Genomic DNA, 26109 nt, shown 5'->3' on the forward strand with positions numbered 1-26109 from the left:
AATGTTAACTAAAATGTTATTTTAAATAATATTTTTATTAATAGAATTTTATTACAAAACAGAATTTAGTGATAAACTACAAATTGCAATAATACGTGGCTCTTCTAATTCTGTCAAAAATGAAAAGCAACTGTTAATGTGGACCCGACCCACCACAGAAACAGACTATGGGCTTGAAATTCCAAAACCTGGTAATGGCAAGCCGTTGACATGAGGTGCGCAGCGTGAAGCATCATCCCCACCGTCTAAAGTTACTGTGAAGCGAATCAGGGTGAACGTAGGAGCCAGAGTGGCGGACTCATCTGCCTGCCCGGTACCTTTTTACAGGTATGCATCCGAAGCATCTCGTGTTCGATTTTCTTCCTCGAAAGACAGTACACTTCTCTTTCTTTTGCTAACAGAAAAGCAATATTATTACATAATAAGAAGCAGCAGGTTCTCTTCTTTGTAGAGAGAGAGAGAGAGAATGGAAGGACAAGCAGTTGCAAAGCTTCGGTGCCAGCGAATCGGCTGCGACGCCATGTTCACCGTGGATGATAATCCTGAAGGCTCTTGTCGGTACCATGATTTGGTTTGTCTTTTTCTTTTCTTTCTTTTCCTGATCTCGACATTGCTTTTCCTCTCTCTGGCTTGCTCGCTTTAGATTTAAAATTCTATATTTAATTCTTCCAATGTTAACTTAGATTGAGTGTGATTGTAACTCTTGGTTCAAAATTTTAGTGTATTCACAAAGAGATGTAGCTTCTATTTCTTTTTAATTTTGCTGATATGAAAGGGCGAGGTCACAGTTGAGTACTTGTTTAGCTTCATTTAGAGCTCAAAATATAAAGAGAGAAAGTCAGAAAGCGATCAACAAATAAAATCGTTGAAGATAATGTGAAGTTGCTCTATCTTTTGAAAAAAAAAAAAAAAGGCTATGTAGACTTGGGTCTGAAAATAAATTTTGCATCTGGATATTTGTAATGTATATCTGCTTGATACTCTTAATTTTATCAGCTTAGACTTCGTCCAATCATGTTCTTAGCTTTATCTTAAACTAACTCTCTGTTTCTTGCATTATCGGGCTTCATTTCACTGCATGGACCACTTCTTTCGATCAGGGAGTGAGTTGAAATCTCTCTTGAAATTTTTTGATGTTTTTTCTGGCTATCATTTTATGGGTGCTTAAGTTTATAATCCCACTGTGCAGCCTATATTTCATGATGGGATGAAAGAGTGGAGTTGTTGCAAGAAAAGAAGTCACGATTTCAGCCTATTTTTAGAAATCCCAGGGTAAGGCCCTCAAAGTTTATTTCAGATGCATGTCTCTTCTTATGAAATTTTCATTTTTGAAATCCCAGGGTAAGGCCCTCAAAGTTTATTTCAGATGCATGTCTCTTCTTATGAAATTTTCATTTTTGGATCCGGGAATAATTTGTGTTTGCCACTAAAACTACTTCATGGTTTACCATGTTCAAAATTGGAGAGTTGATTCTCCTTGAAGCTTAGTCTATATGCTGTAAATTAACATAGGTGAACCAAAAATATCACTGCATCCTTTCACTTGAATGCCCATAGGAGCTGGCTAAACTTCTTGTTAAATTTTACTCTTCTTAATTAGTCTCAAATTAACCTGTCTGCCCTTGTTTATATATTTACCTGTTGCCCTGGTTCTTGTCAAAGCTAACATTTGCGTATTTGACATCTAGTGTACATGGTATTTATGGTGAATGCATGTTCAACTATCCTTTTTATCATTTTCAGATAAAGAAGGATATATTACCCCTCTCCTGATTTGAGGCAACTTACTGGTGAAAGTTATTTTGTTTGTAGCTTTTAGTTACTGTGAGTTTTTTGCTTACTCTGATCTTGAAGGTGGACCATGTCATGTGCTATAGTGAAGCCATTTTATTTTTTCTTTTTGATGGTTCAATTCTTTTTCATTGTGAAACATCATATGGCTGAACATTGTAATTCCTACCTATTAGGGCAAAGGGAGGGAGCATGTCACTTAATGGTCAGAAGAAATACGTGTGTCAAATTGGATATGATCCATAAAGTTCTGTTACTATTTGGGCATGAATTGGGCATCCTTTTTGTTGAAGCTGCTCCCACATGCAGTGCTTTCAACTTTTTCATTACTCTAATTTGGATTTCTGTTTTTGCCTTTTGGGACATAACTTTCTTTGTTGGTGAGCAGAATATTGTCCTGTCGTCCTGCTCACTGGTATTAATCTACAAAGAATATGCCAATGAAATGTCATGGTGTTAGTACTGCTTACTATGCTGCTTATGTTAAGAAACTTGCTACTATTGTGGAAAATATTACATCTTTGATTATCTATTTAGGTTGTTCCACGATTGTCGCTTAAAGATTTCTTACCTTTCAATGAAGATGTAAGACAGGTAGACACACCACTGAGAAACCAGTGTTCACAAAAGCAGCTGCTACTCCAAGGACACCGACCTCTGTTCCTACATCAGCTACTGCCACTAATTCTTTGTCAAAAGAATCATGTTCTAGGTGCCGCCAGGGTTTCTTTTGCTCAGATCACGGTATTCTCCTTTGCATGCTCTAACTTTGAATAAATCATGCCTGATTTATATAGTTAAATTAAGTTGTTTGTGTTTGTTATGGAAGTGAACTGCTTAAGATTTTTTCTTATGCTTCATCTACCAACATGCTAATATGTCTTTGTACCCTGCGACCAGTATGAGAAAAGTCTGAATCTTTTGAAATAAATGACATAAGACATGATCTTTCTTAGTTACCATTTGGTGAGATAAGTCATGGTTTTGCAAGTGAAGCAGTTTCAGCTCAGTTCTGATGTTATATACAACAATATTCTTGTTTTCTAATTCTCGATGCAGGCCATGAAAGTTCCATGATTTTAAATCTTATCCTGCTAATTTTATGGAGAAGGTATATTTAGTAACTACTTTGATCTTACGGTTGTTAGGGCAGGTGTATTCATCATTTAGATCCCTACCCATCCTTAGTCATCTCCCTAACTTTGAATTTGTTTTTAGACCACCAAATAATTGGAGTCAAGCTCAAGGAATCTATCATACTGACACATTATCAACATTGATATATTCCTTAGTTTTGGTAAGGAGGCTGGAGATTTAACTAATGTGAGATAACTGTGAACAAAACCTTATTGCTTTACAGTTGGCCTTCATAGTTCCTAGTGAATGTTCTATAAGTTGAAGAAGATCATGTTATGCAGGTTCACAGGCCAAAGGACTGAACTCACAGCCAACAAATGCAGCCACCAATGTACCAGCAGAAGGCAGTGGAGATGTTAAGCCATCAGTTGCACCAGTGAGAAAGATAATTGATATAAACCAGCCTCAGATTTGCAAAAATAAAGGTTGTGGAAAAACTTTTAAGGAAAAAGAAAATCATGAAACTGCATGCAGTTACCATCCTGGGCCAGCTGTATTCCATGATAGAGTGAGAGGGGTGAGATTTTTAACTGGTTTTACTCTGTTGCCTCTTGCCATGTTTTTGTCAAACACTCTGTTTAAAGCAAATCTTCTTCTGTTATGTGCTTATTTTGCAGTGGAAATGTTGCGATGTTCATGTGAAAGAATTTGATGAATTCATGAGCATTCCCCCATGTTCCAAGGGATGGCACAATGCTGATCCAGTGTCCTAAGAAGTGGATGCAAGATAAAATCTCAGCTCTCTTTTTCAATTGTCACTCCTATCGGAATTTGGAACTGTGAATTTGAAACAGTTTTGTTTGGATATTTTCTGTTCGACTTTGCTTATGGCTTTATAGTCTCCCCCACCCCCACCACCCCCTTCCCTATCCAATTTGTTGTGGACTTGTTTAATATATATATATATATGTGAAGGTAAAGACCTGCATTTTCATGTTTTCTGTATAACTATTACCTATATTATAAAGATGCTGAAACTTTGTTGATATGGTGACCGGTGAAGCAACAAGGAGCATTCTCTTCTTAACACCTGAAGTGCGATGTACAGGTTGCAGCTCTGCATTTTCCTTGTATTTTTCTTTCACTTTTCAGTTTAGATCTCATTATAGAACCCTTCTTTAGCTAAAGAAACTGGTAGACCTCAACATCTTGCATTTTGTTTTTCACCTCTCCTACATATAATTGTGTAGCGCTTGGCCATGTCCAATGATATCGTATTCCTGCCCCAAGCTCAAATGCATGCTGTGAAGATGTTTAGTTTCAAGTATCCAACTAAGATGTATTCTGAACTGGGGGTTCGTTTCTAAATAGATACCATAAATGAGGTTCATTTACTCAAAAATAGAACTTGGAACTATTACTTACTAAGCTCGGATATTTACATCTTAGGTTGGAATAAATTAAGGGTTGTCATCAAATCCATACGAAGATCCATGTCCGATTAGAAAAATAAAGTTGTAAAGAACAAATTGTTAGAATTAGAAGGAACCAGGGATTAAACCCTGTTTACACTTGGGATGGAAAAAATTACTATTCCTCCTTATATAAATTTATTAGTTGGGTGAATCTTTTGATGGGTTCGAATTTTGCCTGAGTAGTAGTTCAATTATTAGATGTCAAGGAGTAACCCCCCCCAGATCTGCATACTCGCAATCTGATTTCTTTGTTTTATTGGCGTAAAGGGAGATTTACGTTTTCCTTTTTAATTTCAAAATGGTGTTTTCTTTTTTGAAAAGAAAATCATGATATTATTCCCATTAAAAAGCGATGTGGACAAAATGCCGCAATTGTGCATGGGAATTTGGTCCTCCGGGACCAATTCAACTGAGGGTGTGTAACTATAATTTTTCATTTATTATTATCGTTATTACATGTATACCTATTATATTAAAAAAATATTCACTTGTCTTATGTTTTAATTTATGAATTTGAATTGTCAATAAAAATATATATATATATTGAGATAGATATTCATGAGTGAAAAATTATCGGAGATCATTCGACATTTAAACATAAAAATAGAAATTTATAAACAGAGAAAAATCAATATTCGTCAATCTAATAATATATTTATTTTTTTTTACGATAAATATGTTAAATCTTGATATGTCAATTCTACACATTGTCTAATATATTTATAAAATAAATATTTTTATAAGAAAATATAAAATAAATATTTAAATCTACATGATTAATTTATAATAAATTACAATAATTAAATTTATTAAATTAGTCGATTTTTTAATTAATTATAATAAATAAAATACTAATTAAATAAAAATTTTACGAGATCATTATAAAAAAATAAAATTTAAATTAATAATTTTAAAAATTCTTTCAAAATTTATTTTTTAAAAAGATGAAATACTCCCAAATAATTACATCAGCAAAAAATAAAGAAGATTTTATCATCATAATATCATATTTTATATTAATTAATCACAAAATATCACTATTTAAATAGAAAATTAGTGGGTCATCCGAGATAAAAAAAATTTTAATATCCGAAAATTTTATTTTTTGAAAAAAAAAAAAAAAGCTCCTGTTACTATTAACTTTACTTTAAAATTATAATATCCAAAAGGCTCCTGCCAATAAATTCTCATGAAAATTATCACAAAATTTCGGATCCACCTGTTTCCAAAATATTTAAAATTAATACCAATAAATTAAATAATAATAATAATAATAATAGCAAACAGGAAACGTTAGAGGTAGCCGTCAACAACTCACGGGACCTGCGATGTGCGTAATGAATCCTCCTTTATTTCCCACGGGCCCCACTCCGTCATCTTTTTTTATAGTATTCGTTTATCTGCCCCTACAAACCCCAGACCTTCTCCGTTGACCCCTCCGCTACTCCCTTTGTATTTTCTTTTTGCAATTTACTTGTTTTTTTTTTAAAAAAAAATTTATTATTAAAAATTTAATGCATGCGTTATTAACCGTACGTAGTGAAATAATATAATATATGTTTTTATTAATATTCATACATGTCACCGTAACTATCAAATCATTTTATTATTTGTTAGTTTCCAAAGTCCAGTAATAATATAAATGTACATAAAAATACCCTTTTGGTAGACTATATAATTTAGACCCCGCACTATGGTCAAATGAAGGTAATTTATATAACCATATAGTTAGAAGAAATTATATGGCAATGATTTATTATGTGTATTTTTTTAATTAAAGCTGATTTTATTTGGAGCTTGGGGTGTGTATCAATCAACCCACGTGGAAAATATATTGACAAAGAAGATAAACATAGAATCTCACTCAATCATTACAGACCAGTTCAATCTCAACCATATAGTACATATTATTTACGAAAAATTATTTATATTTGATTAAAAATACTATAATATATCTCCGCTAATTGGAATAAATTATAATTTGAAGCATTAAATGATGTAAAATAATTTAAATATTTTATTTCGAAATTAAAAATAATAAGCATTAAAAAAAGAAACAGTACATAGTTTATGATTAAAAAAAATAAGATTATAACGGACTCCGCTCACCAAAGGCAGCACAGTATTCCTCCTAGAAAGCTAAAATCACATCAGTCTTAAAAACTTTTTGAGACCCAATATTAAATGCCTCGCCCGTGCGGGGCCCACCTGTGTGTTTATCTTCTGGAGGGTGCGTGTAGTGTGGGCCCGTAACTACGGTAAGGCCGGTGGTACAGCTGACGGCAAATAGCCGGCGGATAAGTCGCCGGATGGGTTCGACATTTCCTACTGCTGCAGCCAACCCCGGCTGTCCGCTTTACTGAGGCCGATAGACCCACTCATATTTTGCCACGTGTCGTTGGAGCTTTGATTTGATGGTAGCTCTGTTCACCGTCCCCGCGTCAGCTTAGGTGTAGTCTAGCCTAGCGACTGAGACGCGCTTTAAACATTCTATGTTACCAGGGGGGGTTTACTCAGACCAGTGTGTTATTAATAAGATTTTAATGAACTAGAATTTTATGTGGAAGTAGATTTTGTCACTGTTCTTACGTAATATTATTTTTAAAAAATAAAATCGGATTTTTAAGCTTTTTTTTTTATATATATATATATTATTTTAAAAAAAAGAAAGGGAAGCACCCGGCCAGCCACCTCTACTCCAACAAACTGTTTGGTTGGCAACAGACAAGGCGAGGGCATTGCGGTAAATACGCACATGACAAAACTTTTATCTCCCAAAACAGTCTTTGGGGGAACCAACAAGAAAGGTCAAAAGATCATTTCATCAAACGGCTACGGATTTTTACCCATCCGGTACTGGGGTCCACTATCCCAATAAAGCAGTGGGCCCCACACCCGCGTAATATAGTATAGACATGACAGGTACTTTATTTTTTTTTCCCGTTCTTTAATTTAGAAACTATGTGAGATTATAATTCAACCATAATAATAAATAATTAAATAAAAAATAAAAAATCAAGTGGGCTAAGAAGAAGCATCATGAGCCAGGCTTTATACGAAGCTTGGCTGTATATTGCTAAAGTGCTGATTGTAGCAGCCTGCAGATTTCTGCGTCTGCCCTCTTCTCAGCCCTTTCTGTTTACTCCTATTACTATCATTATTATTTGCTCTTTCGAATCCATCTACTTTTTATTTATTTATTATTCTTCCAATAATTTGTGTTGTAAGGATATATATATATTTTTAAAGTAATAATTACTCATAACTGTTTTCTACTATTTACCCATTTAAAGCAAAATAATTATTTAAATATAATTTTTACGTATTTAAAAATTAATAAATATTTTTAAAACTAAATTTCCTGCGGTATTTCTTTTATTATTATTATTATTATTATTAGTCAGTTATAAATTTCCTAAGATCATTCAAGTCTTTTTGGATAATAATTGAGAAAGCTTTTGTGGCACTCCCGTATCATGCAAACGGGAGTGGACTGAGCAAAAACAAGCGTGGATATATCAAAACCAACAAACATTTTGCATGGGCCACCCACCTGTCTCAGTTAATCCTTAAGCAACGAATTAATTTTCTAAGAAAACAAGGCTATTATCAACACGCGGCTCTGACAATCTTCTCTACTTCACGACGCTTCGTACCTCGTCATGTGTATTCAATCAAACGGGCCAGATGATCTGGGTCACTGATTCTACCCCGTTTGATCAAAGCACGACGAACGCTCTTTATGGGAGCGCGTGGGTGACGGTGAAGGAATTATGCTTGCGGTAAAAGATTAAACCGCTTTGGGAAACGGAAGTACGAATGACGGCTGCTGCTTCCCCATCAATCAGAATTCAGAAAACATTATTTTCGTATATTTTTCCACAGTCAGCTCTTAACGTCGCTTCACCGCCGTTTACCCTTGTCCTACTATTTCTTCTCTTTCTCTCTCTCATCCTCTCGGCTTCTCGCTCTAGAGTCTACGCTCTTCACACTCTCTCTCTCTCTATCTTCTATTTCCCTCTCTTCATAACAGCTCTGTTCTCTGTTCTTCCTTGCAGTTCACGCGAAACGGCTGTGCTGTTTCTCTCTCTCTCTCTCTCCTCTAAGTAATGGCAGAGAACACCAGCTCAAGCTTATTGTCCGTCGCGTTCTGAATCGGAGAGACCTTGCATTGGTTTGTTTGCACTTCCTGTCCGGTTCTGTTGTAATATTGCGAGGATTTTTCTTTGCGCATGGAGTATGGCGTAAGCTTGATGGAGAGGATGAAGCAGAAGGAGCGACTTCTGTGTTTAGCAATTCTGGTGCTAGTTTTTCTTTGTCCTCTTGCTTCTCCCCTTGCTGACGAAGGTTATCTTCTCTTCTAATCTGCGGTTTTTTTGGGCTCAGGAAGTGGAGTTGTCCACCTTTTCAATCTTTGGTAGTCCATTGTTGGTTTTGCCTACTATGGAGAGTTGTTTTGGAGCACAAAGTTTGTGAGAAATGTTTGGAACTATAAGGTTTTAATATGTCCACCTTTAATTGATTGGACTTGCCATTCGGTTCCAGGGCAGTAAGGTCTTGAATGTAGTATCTCGGGCATATTTTTTTCATTTACTTGGGTTTGGAAAAAAACGGTGACAAGAGTACCAGCCGCTCTTTGGCTGTCGAGAAAATTTTAGTAGAAGCTGAATTATTCGATTGTTGAAGGCTTTTTAGAGTTATTTAACCTACAGATATCCGCCGTGCTTTTTAAGTTTCATGACTAAGACCTAACTAGAAAACGATAGTATTCTTATTTTGTTAGTTAGAAAGCAATAGTTTGCCTTAATCATGCTGAGGCTTCCTTAAACCGAAGGCTTTTTTGCAGGAAAAGCCTTGATGTCAATAAAGGCGTCGTTCAGTAATGTGGCTAATGTGCTCTTGGACTGGGACGACATTCATAACAGTGATTTCTGTTCATGGCGAGGTGTTTTTTGTGATAACGTTAGTCTTTCTGTGGTTTCCCTGTAAGATTCTTCTCCAATTCATTGCTTTCTCTTTAAGCGCAGCGCCATGCCGCGGTGTTCTCCACACCAATCAATGGAGGTTGACCAAATTCTGTTTATGATAATTTCTTCTCGAATTTCTTGTGAAGGAACTTGTCCAATTTGAATCTGGGTGGGGAGATTTCGCCAGCCGTTGGTGATTTGATTAACTTGGAGTCAATGTACGTTATCTATTTACCTTCATCTGCTTAGAGTCGGTTTTAGTTAGTCTATAAGTTGACTGTTGCTCTTACAGCTGTGGTTTCTTTGATGTTTTGAATATTATTGACAGAGATTTGCAAGGGAATAAATTAACCGGTCAAATTCCTGACGAGATTGGGAACTGCGCTTCGCTTGTTCATCTGTAAATCCTCACTTTTTCAAATTAACTGTTTACTCTTTTTCTATTGTTCTTGGTTATTCTCCTTGTTTTTCCTGCGATTTTTTTATTGAAGTTTTGATTTGCGTCGAACTTTATGCAGGGATTTCTCTGATAATCTTTTATATGGAGACATACCCTTCTCAATCTCTAAGCTCAAGATGCTCGAGTTCCTGTGTGTTTTACTTAATATCTGTGGATTTTGTTACTCTGTTTTGCTTTTGTTTAAAGATCAGCTAGATGATTCTCTAATATTTCAGGAATCTAAAGAACAATCAGCTGACGGGTCCTATTCCGTCGACCTTAACGCAGATCCCTAACCTCAAAACACTGTGAGTTTCTTCATTCTATAAAAACTTATACATGTGCTTCTGAGTGGTGCTCAGTAACTCATTCAGTCTTTCAGTGACCTTGCCCGAAACCAGCTCACGGGTGAAATTCCGAGGCTAATTTATTGGAATGAAGTTTTGCAATATCTGTAAGTTGGTCATTAATATGCTCTAAAATCACCCCTGGTTAGTTTGTCTACTCGTGGCATAGCAAAAAAAAAAAATGCAAACCTAGTGGAAAGATAAGTATAATTATTTTTAGATATCGTTAAGCCTCACTTTTCATTGTTTATACTTTACAGTGGTTTACGTGGGAATTACTTAACGGGTACACTCTCCTCTGATATGTGCCAATTGACTGGCCTATGGTATTTGTAAGTAGTAAGATTTTGATTATATTTTCATTTCCATTTTTCAAATTTAGAGCTTTTTTTTAGGAACATGTAAGATACTTTTTTTTATTAATTTCCTAATTTCAGTGATGTTAGAGGCAATAACCTAACTGGTACAATCCCGGAGAGCATTGGCAACTGTACAAGCTTTGAAATCCTGTATGTCTCTTTTTAGGTTAAGTTAGATAATCATACCAGTTTACTAATAGTATTGTTGGTGATGTCAGGGATATATCTTACAATCAGATTACTGGGGAGATACCTTACAATATTGGGTTCTTACAAGTTGCTACGTTGTAAGTTCTCCAGTTGATGCGTTCACAGGGTTGTATTATTTATGCTCTTATGGTTGCTGCTATGTGGAACCTGCATAACTATCATATAATTCTCGATATACTGATTACGTCTTCATTTCCTGACAGGTCACTTCAGGGAAACAGGTTAACTGGGAAAATTCCTGAGGTTATTGGTTTGATGCAGGCCCTTGCTGTTCTGTAAGGATAATTTTTTTTTCGTTAAACAAATTAGAGAAAATTTTGTTAAACTTATTCCTTGGATTGTTTCTAATTAGATAATTAAATTTTTCTCACGTTACACAAGGGATTTGAGTGAGAATGAGCTAGTCGGACCAATCCCTCCAATACTTGGAAATCTGTCATACACTGGGAAATTGTGAGTTGATTTCCAAAGGTGCTGTAGGTTGCATTTTTTTGTGTAACTCTCTTCTCATATCTATGCTCGCAATGCTACTTCAGGTATCTTCATGGTAACAAGTTGACCGGACCTATTCCTCCAGAGCTTGGCAATATGTCGAAACTTAGTTACTTGTGAGATGCCTTCTTACCGTTATATATTTCCCCTAGCTAACCCGCTTACTCGGTCATTCACCACTTGCATGCAGACTGAAAAATAAGAATTAAGCTGTAACTTTAGTAATTGATTTTCAGGCAACTTAATGATAATGAACTGGTTGGTACAATTCCTGCTGAGCTTGGGAAGCTTGAACAGTTGTTTGAATTGTGAGTCCTAATCCTATGTGCAAAATTGTATTTCACTAATCTAAATAAGGTAAAGCTTTTGCGTTTTGTTAATAATCTATATGTCAATTGTACTCAGGAATCTTGCAAACAATCATTTTGTTGGACCTATTCCATATAACATCAGTTTCTGCACAGCTTTGAATCAGTTGTACGTATCACTGGAATCTCATATTTACTTATTTGCTGGTAGACTTTGTGTTTTTGTTTCTTCATGTGTTGAAATTTCTTTTGTTTTTTAGTAATGTGCATGGGAATCACTTAAGTGGATCAATCCCATTGGGGTTCCGTAATCTGGAAAGCTTGACATATCTGTAAGTTTTATTCCACTGGGCATGCTAATGCTTCGAATAAATTAGCATTGAAAATGATCCTGTTGGTTGAATGTGTCTTCTGTTATGATTGGTGTTGATATTTTTTTATGTGCAGAAATCTTTCAGTGAACAATTTCAAAGGAAAAATACCAGTTGATCTGGGGCGTATTATCAATCTTGATACGTTGTAAGTTTCTGAATTGGTTCCCTTACGTACTTTATGTATCTGGTTGGACTGAAAAAATTGTTTATGTTTTTAGGGATCTATCTGGCAATAATTTTTCGGGACCTGTACCTGCTACAATTGGTGATCTGGAGCACCTTCTCATATTGTAAGCTTATATTTTATTTATAGTTTTTCCTCAAATCTCCTCATCGATTTTGTTTAAAATAATCCCAATTTCTGATTACATTTATGTAGGAACTTAAGTAGTAACCATCTTGATGGACCATTGCCTGCAGAATTTGGGAATCTTAGAAGCATTCAAACAATGTAAGCTTTGATCCAGATAAATTTATAATCATAACTGATGTTTCCTGAGTTCCTTTTTTTTTCTTTGCAGTGATATGTCCATCAATAATCTCTCTGGTAGTATTCCAGCTGAAATGGGCCAACTGCAAAATCTTGTTGCTTTGTAAGTTCACAATCTGATCTCTTTATAAAGGTTGATATCACCAATTTAGTTTCTGTTTCAAATAGTTAATTTCTTACATATAAAAAAGCAAGGCCAATATTCAGCAGGGATTTTTGAGAAGATCAGATTTTTGATTGCGAGAAAATTCCAGAGAAAATATTTGATCGGAGAACCTCAACTTTTCTCTTAGAAACAAAGGTTGATATTGATACTAAGATTAGTATAAATATTATACTGGAGTTAATAATTATCAAATAATTGACAATTAATTTAGGGTCTTTTTGTTTTGCTAATCATCAAGATCAAGAAATCAAACCTTCTAATCCAAGAAGTTCCTTTCTTGATTGGACGGGTCATGAGAATGAATGAAGAAGTACTTAGTTGACTGCATGTTCATAGTCTTAAGTCTACTACCTTTACAGACTTGAATTACTGGCAGGATACTGAACAATAACAACTTGCATGGACAAATCCCGGATCAGATTGCCAATTGTCTGAGTCTTTCTTTTTTGTGAGTTTCTTTATCTTGTGACTCTTATGCTTGTAAATATAGCTCATGAACCCTGTGTGAATGACAGTTTTTGCAAATTTTAGGAATGTGTCCTACAACAGCTTGTCTGGGGTCTTACCTACCATTAGAAACTTCTCGCGTTTTTCACCAGATAGGTATGACTTTTTTTTTTTTGAAAGGTTCATATCTTCCTCAAATTTGAACTTTACCAATTTGTATTTCCACATGTTAGTTTCATTGGGAATCCTTTGCTATGTGGAAACTGGTTGGGGTCAATATGTGGTCCATCTTTTCCAAAATCGCGAGGTGATTATGATTTCACAGCTGTATTTTTGTATCCTGATGTCCATTGCTCCGGGAACATGAGTCGGGAACATTTTCTCAATATTAATAAGCTCTATGTCTTTCCAGCAATATTATCCAGAGCTGCTGTTGTTTGTATGACATTAGGCTTCATAGCACTGTTATCTATGGTCATTGTTGCGATTTACAAATCCAACCAACAGAAGCAAATGATGAAGGGTTCCATGAAGGCTCTGCAAGGCATGTGTATCAGTTTTGCTTTTTCTTTTGTCCATTCATAAAATGTTGTGAGTATTTGAAATGTTCAAGGAATGTTTTTTTATTTTCCAGGTCCTCCCAAGCTTGTGGTTCTACACATGGATATGGCTATACATACATTTGATGATATTATGAGAATCACAGAAAATTTAAATGAGAAGTTCATTGTAGGATATGGTGCTTCAAGCACAGTTTACAAGTGTGCATTGAAGAATTCCCGACCAATTGCAATTAAGCGACTCTACAATCAATATCCACACAATTTACGGGAGTTTGAGACTGAACTTGAGACCATTGGCAGCATCAGGCACAGAAACATTGTAAGCTTGCATGGTTATGCCCTTACTCCTAATGGAAACCTCCTATTCTATGACTACATGGAAAATGGTTCTCTTTGGGATCTTCTGCATGGTAAAGTTAAACTTTCCCTTCAGATTTAAAATGTTTCATGACTTAATTAATGAGAAGAATTACTGGGTGGGAAGATCCTACCATTTTCACTTGCCATAATATTTCATTAACAATTTCTTTTTGTTTCTATAATTTTCGGTGGTTATTTGTTATGACAGGTCCAGGAAAGAAAGTAAAACTTGACTGGGAAACTCGCTTAAAGATAGCAGTTGGTGCTGCTCAAGGACTTGCTTATCTTCATCATGATTGTAACCCTAGAATTATTCATCGGGATGTTAAGTCCTCAAATATTCTGTTGGATGAAAATTTTGAGGCACATCTCTCTGATTTTGGGATAGCTAAATGCATACCGGCTTCAAAAACCCATGCTTCTACCTTTGTTTTGGGAACAATTGGCTACATTGATCCAGAGTATGCCCGAACCTCTCGGCTGAATGAAAAATCTGATGTCTATAGTTTTGGCATTGTCCTTCTGGAGCTTCTGACCGGAAAGAAGGCTGTGGATAATGAATCTAACTTGCATCAACTGGTACATTTCTTGGGACATGTTTTATGTTATATTTTAACCAAAATCTTTGTCAGAGTGGATGGATTGTAACTTTTGAGAGTTTTTTATATTTATTTCAGATATTGTCAAAGGCTGATAATAATACCGTTATGGAAGCTGTTGATCCTGAGATTTCCACTAAATGCATGGATTTATCTCATGTGAGAAAGACTTTCCAACTTGCATTGTTGTGCACCAAGCGCCTGCCCTCTGAAAGGCCAACCATGCATGAAGTTTCAAAAGTTTTGGTCTCCCTTCTTCCTGTTGTTCCTAAGAAGTCTTGTTCAGCTCCGGGAAAGCCCATTGATTATACCAAATTTGTGATTGACAAAGGACACCAGGGGCAACCGCAGCAAGTTCAACTGGAAAATAATTTTTCTGATGCTCAATGGTTTGTTAGATTTCGAGAAGTTATATCAAAGAACACCCTCTGAATTTGTAATTTTCTTTGTTTTTCCTTTAGCGAGTGAAGGGAAAAGGAAAGAAGATTCTTCCCAAATTTTGCCTCTGGAATAGGTGTTATTTCAGCTGATAGAAGATGAACTATGAATTTGTTAGGTTATCAGTGGCTCTCTGGGTATTCTTCTTTCTGACTGATTCACGACAGAAGAAAAGTCAAATATTCCTTCCAGACTGACGATATCTAACACATCATGATGTAAGCAAAGCTCAACTGCAAGTTAGAAAACACGAATGTATGATATCATCTGGTGGTACACAGCTGGTATATGAAAATTAATTATGCTAAAAAATTCCTGTTTAAATGCTGTCATAAAAAATTTCGGAAGATATAGATGAAGGCTCTGAGAACCAGCTACTGAAGAATCCAACTCAGGAAATAAAGATTGGTTATTGACACTTGGGTATCAAGTGTTTGATTAAAAAATGATGTGGTTTTTTTTTATTTTCTTCTCCCTGGTACCTGTATCACCAGAAAGAATAGAGAGGTTTATTAAAATAGATCTCCATTGATGTGGCTAAGAATTTTCTATGGTGCGAGCATTGAGGATATCTATGCAGATTACTAATGTATTATTATGATTGTTGTATGAGCGTACTACTAAAAGACCGATCTCTGGTTAGGATACTCATCTCTCCAAAAACTAGTTTAATTTTCAAAGTCCGAGAACCACTAGCAATTATTACTGACCAAAAAATTCTTGACAATGCTGTTGTATACCTATTCTTCTACAAATTAAATGTTTTTTGCCATTTAATTTGGGTGGTTTGCCACATTGTCCACAAAATTACTCTTAAAAGATCTGTAAAATTAGAGGGATCGATTACTTATCCTTTTATTCAACTATGACGAGGACGGAAAGACTTCTGGTAATCTTGAGCAATGTTTATCACAGTACAAGACCAGTTCGCATGATGCCAAAAGGACGTCTACCAAAAAGCCAATATAAAAAGAGGGACAAGAAAAACCATGAACTTTAAATGATTCTTAGTACGGTTGTAATGAGTAAAAAGAGAAAAGGTCCTGTTATTCTGTTGCAAAATCAACTTAGAGTAGCCTTTCTATCAAAGAAAAAAATTGAAGAGATTATTATTAGGGTAAAATACACAATTTTATTCTTGTACTTGTTTGGACTTCTAAACAAAGACTTCTAAAAAAATCTCAAAAATTTACTATACTGAATGCAAATTTACAAAAATTAAAATATTGTTAGCCCCAACTTTTTGCCTTTATTATCATTACTCATATCTTTTTTCTGGTTCTATTGACTTGTAAAGGAACGAAAAAATCAACTGTACAAAATTGGACAAAAAATTTTCGCTTCTTTATGTACATCATCTCAAGTTTACTATAACTACATCATCTATGCCTCAAGTCCTCAATTCGACTGCGCATCAGAGATGAAATTGAGAAAAAAACACTTCTCAAAATATTTGAATAAATACACTGTAATTACTGTTTTTTTTTTTGGAAATGACTATACAAACAGATATTTACCATTTATGAGTACTTTTTTTTCATGAATTTAACACAAAAAATTTGCTTGGGCAGTGGTTCGGGTATCACTGGTCTGGGTAAGAATCAAAGAAATTAAACAAAAATCATTGACCCATTCGATATAATGCGTTGTCCATCTGGCACTTGGCATATGTCCAAGCTCCTGTGATAATCAATAAGGGCATCCTAGTTTAGTGACATGAAAAGATATTATCATGACCTGTGAAAATGAAACATACTTCTTTTTTCTCAGAACATTATTAAAATGGAAATATTTTTTGAAATGTCACATTAAATCACTATGAACCTTCTCTTTTATCTCTTTTTTTTTAATTACTTTATAGACTGCCAGTGTCCCAATTATCCCACAGTTGCGTTTTCATAGTTCTCTTTTCTCTTTTTTTTTTCCAAATCAAAAGTTGCCGCGGGAGTGATGTAGAACAACCACTTACAATCACAATCACTAACTAATGATAACACCTGTTCCAGAAAAGTATAAGGGTAGAAAGAGAAGAATAGAATAGAAAAAAAGAACTTAAACAAAGATGAGAAAAAGAGAAAAATAGGTAGAAGAAAAGGGCTGGGGAGAAACCAAAACTGAAGGATGGAGCATGGTGATTTCTCAAAAAAAACACCATCAATAATGTTAAATGATGGCAAAAATAAATGATAAAAGATCATAACATAGTTAGATTAGCAAGTAATTAACATGATAAAAAGCTGCTACCACTTTTACACAAATGAAAAAGTGACATGAGCCAACTGGTATGAGTTCACGTCACCTTTGGCATAACACTTGCGAAGGATCAATAACAAATACGGCGTCACATCATTCAATCAATTATAAGATGCCATTTCATTTTAAAAAATAAAAATAAAAAATAAAATAAAACTAGTGCAATAAAAAAATTTTAATTTTTAATCTAGTTACTGTCCAAAAAACAGTATAAGACATGAAAACACTACAATTACATCAATATTATCTCATTACTATTTTGCATTATTCTGTACTATTTGATGTTTTAACTCAATTTCAAATTTTTGAAATGACGAAACGAACAAAATTACAAGATCTGAAAATTTTGAAATTTGTGATCCTCATGCAAAATTTTGAAGAAAAAGAACATGGATAGCTTGTGAATAATTTTGATAATGCCACTTTTAGTCGAGCTTCTTGAACATGTTGTTAATGAATAAAGTCTACAATCTTGATGCATCTCAGTTTTATCCAAACATCCGAAGCACTGAAAAAAGAAACTTGATATACTTATGTTCTCCATAATCAAATAGGTTATATGATAAATTTTATAGTTAAGAAATCATTTAACTCCATCTTAAAATATTATTTTTTAAGAGATACCAAATGCATAAGGAACAATGAGACATTTGAACCGGGGACCGAACCTAGAAATAAATTAGAAAACGGGAAAGAAATACAAAGAAAATATTATTATTAGGAAGAGGAGGAAGAGAGAATAAAGAAGTATAACCACAAGAATCGGAAGGGAGATATGGAACAAGAGGGGAAAGATAGAACAAAGAAGAGCCAGAGAAAAAAACGTTCATGCTTTAATGCCACTTGGTGAAGAATCACTCACAATTTACCGCTAACTAATATGGCATCAAGAATACTAGTTTGGCAAGATAAAAAGAGAAGAATATGAAAGGAAGCATGAACCAAGAAAAGGTGACAGAAAATGGAGAGGGAAAAGAGAGAAATATATAGAAGAAAGAAAGAGGGGAAGAATAAGTTGCAATGTATATTGTAAAATAATACTATTATTTTCCATTATGATTTATAGGTGCAAGTTTTAATCCCTTTTACCTTCACTCCCACCTTGAATTTTTTTTTAATGAGAGTGGAGGTGAATATAAGTAAAATTCATATTGTAATTCTACATATTAAAACTAAATTATTTATATCTTTCCAATAACAAGATGCCATCTAATTCTAATAAATATTGTAAAAATATCTTCTGATACTAAAAATTCATCTTGTTTTCTTCCATTCTGCATCATAATGGCACCTTTCTCTATTCCAATCATTTCCAAATGGCTACCAAAGAAATGAAAATTTTAACAATTTACAAGTCCTCAAATGATTTGTACTTTATGATCAAACTGTCCTTAAACATTTGTTCTTGTGAAAGTTTTCTTAAGTCTTTTTAACTGCAGGGAATATCTCCACTTTCATAATAGGATTTCTTATAGAACAGTTATCAACAGTTGGACCATAAGAGTCTGACTCATGTTTAGATCTGTGGCAAAATGCGGCTACTAAAGTCACAGACTTTATAGGCATCAATCAACTTGAGTGGGAAGAAAATACCTGTTAATGCTGAGTAGTGGTCTAATCTCTGCTGCCCTTCTGTCATTCCCACAAGGATACTGGTTTCCATGAAACTTTTCTGATTTTCCTTTGATCTTACTTATGATCTACAAGTAGGTATATAGAACTAAGATCAGAGTGGAAAACAATTGATATCCAAGTCATCAACCTAGTACGTTTATTTATTTCAGCAAATATATGATGCCAACACAGGCAGCTCAGCCTTGTGGTGACCATCAATTTTCAGCACTTCCTACAATTGTATCATCCCTTAACATGAAAAAGAATGTAAAAAATATCAATATACCTCTAGACAGGAGAAATCTTGGGCATTCTCTTTTTTTCCCTTAATTCAATCAGCAGAAGCACCCATCCATTAGTTTTTACTCGTACAAACAAAATAAAATTTATATCTCAAGCTTCAGTAGTTAAAAATTTTGGACTAACCTCAGAAGGGAGATGCACCTGTGACTGAGATTTTACGTAAGAATGGGTTTCAGCTGTCAATGAGAGCTGCATATGGTGTTCGAGTAAGAGCCTATAAAGTACTACTGGATCCATATGAAATCGATTTCAACGATGATAAGTCAAGAAGAGTTCAAGTTATATTTAACCTTGCTAAACAACTCTGTAGGTGGCTCATCTTGAAAATTCTTTTCTGCCGGAAACTCCATTCCCTACGAGGAAAAAAAAGCATGGTGTAAAGAGTATCTTAAACAGCTAAAATGTAAAACATAATAATTGATGTCTTGAGCCATATATTATCAGTGGGAGACTATTTTACAGCTTGATATTCTAGAAGAAACCAATTTTTTTTTTTTTGCTTGAAGAAAATTGCACTTAGGCAAATATGTATCTTCAAATATCTTATTATAGGCACAAAAATATTCAATCCAATTAAAAGGAAGGAGATCATACTGGCGGCACCTTCTTGTTAAGAGAGGAAGCTTTAAAATTGAGAATTTGGCTGGTTTCAAATTTGTGAGTTTCTTTGCATTTCTCCTCTATTGAGGCATCTGGAGATGCGAGCCTGCACAAAAAAGGTAGAATAATTTAAATACACAACCATAATCATCCTTGACAATTAAAAAATAATAATAATAATCGGAAAATTTAATAGTTTCTTCTTGCATTCACTAGGATAAAATCCACTGGCAATTGTTTACCAGGTGATAGGACTCGACAATCAAGAACTGCAAGGAAATACCAGCTTAACATTCAACTGATTACATGTACATGATGAGAGAAAAGTAACACTTTTTTTTTTTAAATTCGAAACTAATAGAAGTAAAAAACTAGAACTTACTTCCTGGAGCTTTGGATTTCTATCTGTGAAATAGAACTGCTAACTGGTGCACTCCCTGCTTGCAACTGCAAGAATGTTGACTTCCAACAATAAGAAAATGTAAAATCATCACTAGCGTCAAGTAGGCAGTATGAAAAGCAGAGTTAAACTGCATGACAGTAATAGAACTAATCATGGAAAAATGCCTTTCTGGTTACCTACATTATTAGAGGCACGTTGTGTGGCCCTCTCTGATGTCCTTAAGTGGAAGACCTAAAAAGCAAGATATATAGTAAAACTGATGTCATATAGAGAATTAGGCAGGGCTTTTATTTTCTCATGACACCGAGGAAACTGCAAAAATCCAACAAGCTGGTATTGAAGTAAAGTGTGTTTATTAATTACTTGAAACTCTGTTTGCCGTGGTATACTCTTCCTAGGAATGGATAATGAAGAAGCCCCAAGAAGCTGCCAAGTCTCACAATATTTTGGTGGTTCAGAACTTAAAACTTAAATCTGTAATTTCTTCCAGAATATGTAGTTGAAAAGGAGATTCAATGTATCTAAAGAAAGTACCTACCTTTATGCTCGAAGCATGGGATTTATATCCATTTGGTTTTGCATGCTTAGCTGATTCTAAATTAACCTTGGTCCTGAAATTTAGATAATAATCTAACTATTAGAGTAAATGATATTTTTTAATAAAATCCTATTCTATCAGATTGCATGTGGGAGATGTAAATGAATTATGTGAAAGTAAGAGTTTAATATCAAGTTCAAGATAAGCAAAATGAATATGGTTTCACTCTTATAAAAAATCTGTTCTTTTTTAAAAACACTTCTAGCTTTAGGCTTTTGGGCAGACTTATGTTTTCTAACAGTAAAAGTAGAACAAAAAGCTTGGCCAAACAGTCACTGCAAATCCTGTGCAGCATTGCAGGACCAAATATGTAAATATAAACTTTTGGTTCGAGAAGATAAAGAGAACAAAGAAATATATGGTGTGTTGGAGCTCTGACGACCAATTAGCAAATATCTTAATTAAGGCTCTTCCTAAAGCAAGATTTAAAGTGTTGACGAAAAAACTTGGAATGTGCAGAGAAAATCTCAAGGAGTAGTACTAGAGTTTGTGAAATAAATTTTTTCAATTAGTTTGTGTAGGAAAAGTAAATGAATTGTCTAACTTAAGAGTTTAATTTTAATCTAATATAAGTAAAAGGTAGTGTATATGAGAGTACACTATTGAGTGCATAAAAAATAAAATATTGAGTAGAAGAAACTGAAAGTGAGATGAAGTCTGCTAAATTAGTGGGAATAAATAGCTTCCAGCCATCGTAATGAAGTGTGCAAAAAAACAAAATGCAAAAATCAATGTATTGAGAGAAGTTTTTCCTGAGAATTCTTTTTTGTCCTTCAATAGAATGATTACTTGGGCTATAATCAATCAGAAACGTTCTTGATCTGCGAATTTTAACATATTATATATGTGTGAGTGTGTGTCTGCACGGGAAAGAAACTTATTACCTGTGCCTAATTTGGGCACGATTAGCTGTTTCCAACTCTGGTTCCTTAGGAATTGTAGCTTTTGGTCTGTGATTTGTTGAATTAACATGAAGATAACCAACCTGCAAAACCAACTCAGAGATGTGCGACAACTATAAGAATAATGCACATAAAAAATATTCCTTCAGTCACCATTACAGTGGTAAAATAAGTAGGCACATAGCAGTTTCTGAGAAAACCATGGCCTGTGAAATGTTAATCTTACAACTGTACTTCCTAAATAGATAATCTTTTTATGAATTTTGTCTACTAACAGGCAATTGATGATTCAGATGGACGACCTGCTTTGTAAAATAAAAGAAGTGTTCTACGGGTTCCATACTTGTGCAGATGATAGCTACAGACTTATACATGCAGACTGCCTCTGTGCGTACACACACAGGTGTAAAATATATATATATTTTTTTGAGAAGCACATAGGTATACATACCTATTCTATAAGACACATAGGTATACATATCGACACCATAAAAGCACACATGCATTCACACCCAATTTTTTGGGCGTTGAAACTTTCATCCACTTAAACCTCAGAGAAAATAAAGCTCTAAAAAGGGACACCAAGCACCTAAGACAAGTGTGTGCTTTCTTGTAAATATTAATAAAACAAAGCATCTTATAATACCATAGTGTACATTCTATTAGGAACTGTATGAATAAAGAGATTGAGAGAAATAAAATACAATCAGTACTTTTTCCTGCACATGATTTCCAGAATGCTAACGCTAGAACCTTCGCCCTTTTTCTTTTTTCAGGAACTAACTTCTTAGAAATTCCAACCCACAAATGAATTAGAAAAAGCTAAAAACAAGAATTGAAAGATTACGATTCTTTTGTCTTTAGATGCTAGAAATCTGACCATAAAAAAGAAATCAAGAACAGAAAGTAAACAACAGAATCATAACAAAGTATCTCCGTAATGATCTATAATATGCTCTATCTTGTAATCATTTAGGCCTAACTTCTTACAAACTTTTTGGCCTATAATCGAAGCTTATGATTGATTTACTGGATTCTCTATTCTAGCAAAAAAGCAGCTTTCTTTGACTCATAAGAAAGAGGTAGGCATAAACACTAACACGCAACAGAATGTCCAATAAAAATCTCATTGCACCTTGCGTGAGTAACCAGCCTCCAGTTTTTGTCTTTTGGTAGCAAGGATCTGCATCAAAGAAGAATTCTGTGAACTCCAGCCATCGAATTGGCCTAATGACCTCTGGCACCTACAAGTTAGGAAGTCCATGAAAACTTAACTGAGAGAGAGAAATAACACATGAAAAGAATAAGAAAATGTATGCTTCTATAAATGGTTAAGACAAAGTTCAAGACACCAAAAATGCGTATCCATACATATAGTAAGACAAAAGAATTGTTGCTTCAACATCTTTTATAAGATCTACAATGTTGATCACATGAAATATTGCAAGAAAATGACACAAGTTGGACAATCATCCATCACCAATCAAAATTGAGCTTAACAAACGATCAACACCTTCTCAAAACGTGGCTGGAATAAACATTTAGAGGTTGATTTAACTTTGCCAGCAGACTAGCCGTTGGTCTCATCAAAGTTGAACCCTTCATTGCAGATGACTTGACTGAAGACTTCATTTTAGACCTCAAAATTTCGTCAGCCACTGGATTTGCAAATTTTGATCCTGGAGATTATAAGTTTGTCAGACTGAAAAGAAGAAAATCGCGAGGAAACACCAGTAAGCTTGTTTAATTTAATATAAATGAAGCTAGATAATTTAGTCTTTTCTATTACAGTGAATTGATTGCAGGGCAAAATTGCGAGAGTTGAAAAATACTAAAAGGCAAGAGCATTATTGTAGCTATTAATATGGACTCACATATACACGAGAAAAGATATGTATCTTTATGAGAATATCAACTTATTGCAACTAAGATAGCATTGTTGAGTAAAACAATAACATTAAATCCTTTTTTCCTATAAATACATCAAGGATTTTATTAATAACTGTAACAACAACCACAAACCTTCATGCTGCTATACAAATTCACTGCGAGATACAAAGACATTAACAAACGTCTATAGAGAGCTAAAAGTTAAGCTAAAATTAGTTTATATCCTTGTCTTAGATTCTAAGACAAAATCAATTAATTTATTTATTAACTGACATGAATGTAAAAATAAAAAAAGCATATGATAGCTTTAAATATAAACCACACTGAACTAGTGATCATCTTCAAGTACTCTATCCAATACTTGAGCACTTAAACCCTCTCATAAATATACAAGAGAATAAGAAAATAAAAAAAGTTACTTCTGAGATTAAAATAAGATACTGTAGAGAAAGAAGTTAAATCCCAGCACACATGAAAAATGATACCTCCGTTATGATCTAGCGCCCAAACTTGGGAATCCAGTGTGAAATCGGAGCTATTAGTTATGGAATTCATGTTATAACTTGCTTTGGATTGGGGAGAGATGCCTATGTATTCCACATGAGAATTGCATTCCAAATTCAATCTCACGACTAAAGCTGAAAATATGCAAACAACGGTTTGGAAAGAAAAGAAACAGTTAATAGCGTCCGTAATGCTGATATCGCGTTAGTTCATCAATAATAGTCATCGTACCATAATTTTCATAAAGATTCAGCAGGAAGCTGATAAACTCTGATAATAAAAAAATGCAACGAAATGGTCGACAAATGAATGAAAAATAATAGCAGGTGATCATAGATTTAGATTGGAGACAGAAAATGTAGGTCAAGTGGCTTACGCGAAGGAATGCAACTCCCTGCTGATTCGAACCAGAGCTCGGCTTCTCCCGCCTGCAAGTCTGTTTCCGGCCGAGAGAAATCATAGTACTTAGGCGCATCAAATTCATAATCAATATCAATTTCTTCAACCGAAAACCATTCTTCAGCGGTTTCTAGAATCACGTCATCCATCTTCTCTCTATCTTTCCCGGAAAAAAAAAAAGAGAAAGAATATTCTGTTCAGGCTAAGCATGCAAATGACGAGATTACGGTCATAATGAGAAAGTTTTGTTTAATTTTTCTAGCTTTTCTTTTCCGCTCTAATTCTTAATTTTGGAAAGAGATAGCTCTGTTTTGATCAGAATGTTGTTTTGGAGGCAAACAGAACAAGACAAACAGAGGTCAATTTTTGCGATTTTCTCTATCACTTTCTCTCCCTAGGAGGACGAGAGAGAAATCCTGCGTCTTGCTTAAGATCCCATAGCTCTCTCTCTTTCTTTCTAAAACTTTCTCGAGAAAATGAGGGAGAGGAAATTCGAAAATATCAAAATTTTCAATAATCCTGAACTTTCTTCTCCCTGCGCAGAGAAATGTAACAGACGATCGCGAAGTGAACGGCGAAATTTTCGTTGGTTGATGAAAGACGTGAAATGAGAGGGAGAGAGGCAGAGCGTGTCGAGGAAGATGCCTTTTTATAGCTCAATGCCTTTGCCGAAGAACGACCCGAATTTTTAACCAGCGGGTCCGATTACCAAAACTGCGTAAATCATTGGCGGATAATGTTCTCTTCTTTCTTTTTTCTAAAACAAATACTTCTATTCCCTTCGTTCTATGACGATCGGGGCCTTTCTATATATACACAACAATAAAATGAAAAAAAAAAAAGTAAATTTAAACTAAAAAAAAAAAGTAACAAATTTATGTACCAATCATTACCCCTTTTTAGCTACTTATTATTATTTTGTTATGTAATGAAAATTACAATTATAAAATGACACGTATTAATTTTTTATTTTTTAAATAATTTTATTTTTAACATGAACTACTTTAAATATAGAAATAATTGTTAAATATATTAATACAAAATAAATTTTAAATTTTTTAGTTAATTATAAATTATATACCAGACATAACAGTCATTTATTTAAATTTGTTTTGAAAATAAAAATAATTTTTAAATAATTGTAAAAAAAATAATATTCTGTTGGAATTTTTAAATTTATTATTTTTTAATTATTTATTAAAACGTTATAATGATTTAATGGTTGTCTTTAAGTTGTATTTAATTATAAATACAACAAAAGATATCATAAAGACTCTTAAAATTAGATTTAAAATTAAATATTCAATCATATTTATTAATGAAAATAGTTAAATTAATTTTAAATTTCAAATCGAAAAAAGTTGAGAGTCATTTTGGCAAGGAGAATAATTTTATTTGTCCTTTACATGAAATTGACTTTGTTAATAATTGAATTTCGAAATTCTTGTTGTTTAAATTTACGGATATATCCATGACAAATCATATTGGAATTTCTGTTGCAAGGACAGATTTGTCTTTTTGCAATCAATCAATCAATCAATAAAGATACGCTCCTGAAAATTCATAAAGGGCCAAAATAGTTAGCGGCCAAGCACCAAGATGATATAGGCTAATCAAGTCTCTTATCATAAAGAAATTAATTTCCTACTGTTCGTATACCATATAGTTCTGATAAGATATAATTTTTTAGGCCAAAGTTTGAAAAAGAAAAATGAGATATAATTTTGAACTTAATGCATAT

The 26109-nt window shown here is 34.1% G+C and overlaps 3 protein-coding genes and 1 long non-coding RNA gene across 11 annotated transcripts; 3 read left to right on the forward strand and 1 right to left on the reverse strand.

Moving 5' to 3' along the window:
- Window positions 1-174: 174 nt before the first annotated feature.
- Window positions 175-3914, forward strand: PBS2 (cysteine and histidine-rich domain-containing protein RAR1). 5 transcript variants are annotated; one of them, XM_022053842.2, is made up of 6 exons: window positions 175-327; window positions 433-571; window positions 1190-1272; window positions 2375-2535; window positions 3210-3445; window positions 3546-3914. In XM_022053842.2, exons 2-6 carry the CDS (start codon window positions 467-469, stop codon window positions 3639-3641), a joined length of 681 nt encoding a protein of 226 aa, XP_021909534.1. In that variant the 5' UTR covers window positions 175-327; window positions 433-466; the 3' UTR covers window positions 3642-3914. The 5 variants fall into 5 exon arrangements, with proteins under 5 accessions (XP_021909534.1, XP_088066799.1, XP_021909533.1 ...); XM_088210673.1 differs by having other exon boundaries at window positions 436-571; XM_022053841.2 differs by having other exon boundaries at window positions 177-327; window positions 452-571.
- LOC148239721 (uncharacterized) lies at window positions 1743-2361 on the forward strand. The gene is made up of 2 exons (XR_015816067.1): window positions 1743-1790; window positions 2329-2361. It is a non-coding gene; the product is annotated as an uncharacterized LOC148239721 (long non-coding RNA).
- Window positions 3915-8287: 4373 nt separating the features above from the next.
- ERL1 (ERECTA-like 1) lies at window positions 8288-15511 on the forward strand. Of its 2 annotated transcripts, none has more exons than XM_022053545.2 (27): window positions 8288-8690; window positions 9190-9328; window positions 9457-9528; window positions 9639-9710; window positions 9829-9900; window positions 9986-10057; window positions 10132-10203; window positions 10357-10428; window positions 10534-10605; window positions 10674-10742; window positions 10869-10940; window positions 11047-11118; window positions 11202-11273; window positions 11394-11465; window positions 11563-11634; window positions 11726-11797; window positions 11913-11984; window positions 12058-12129; window positions 12219-12290; window positions 12361-12432; window positions 12872-12943; window positions 13027-13098; window positions 13176-13249; window positions 13355-13486; window positions 13577-13915; window positions 14074-14444; window positions 14543-15511. In XM_022053545.2, exons 1-27 carry the CDS (start codon window positions 8576-8578, stop codon window positions 14894-14896), a joined length of 2961 nt encoding a protein of 986 aa, XP_021909237.2. In that variant the 5' UTR covers window positions 8288-8575; the 3' UTR covers window positions 14897-15511. The 2 variants fall into 2 exon arrangements, with proteins under 2 accessions (XP_021909237.2, XP_021909238.2); XM_022053546.2 differs by lacking the exon at window positions 8288-8690 and adding an exon at window positions 8734-8839.
- A 713-nt stretch (window positions 15512-16224) lies between these two features.
- LOC110823091 (protein TPX2-like) lies at window positions 16225-25153 on the reverse strand. 3 transcript variants are annotated; one of them, XM_022053389.2, is made up of 15 exons: window positions 24346-25153; window positions 23951-24103; window positions 23089-23254; window positions 22711-22819; window positions 21558-21658; window positions 20614-20686; window positions 20439-20501; window positions 20256-20306; window positions 20055-20119; window positions 19667-19778; window positions 19363-19425; window positions 19196-19261; window positions 19056-19094; window positions 18749-18855; window positions 16225-16582 (listed from the first exon to the last, which is right to left on the reverse strand). In XM_022053389.2, the coding sequence occupies exons 1-15, from the start codon at window positions 24515-24517 to the stop codon at window positions 16513-16515; spliced, it is 1410 nt and encodes a 469-aa protein (XP_021909081.2). In that variant the 5' UTR covers window positions 24518-25153; the 3' UTR covers window positions 16225-16512. The 3 variants fall into 3 exon arrangements, with proteins under 3 accessions (XP_021909081.2, XP_021909080.2, XP_021909079.2); XM_022053388.2 differs by having other exon boundaries at window positions 19676-19778; window positions 20055-20134; XM_022053387.2 differs by having other exon boundaries at window positions 20055-20134.
- Between the last annotated feature and the right edge of the window lie 956 nt (window positions 25154-26109).

Source organism: Carica papaya, chromosome 9 (genome assembly GCF_054855325.1).
Source record: "Carica papaya isolate Zhongbai chromosome 9, ASM5485532v1, whole genome shotgun sequence".
NCBI classification, from domain to species: domain Eukaryota; kingdom Viridiplantae; phylum Streptophyta; class Magnoliopsida; order Brassicales; family Caricaceae; genus Carica; species Carica papaya.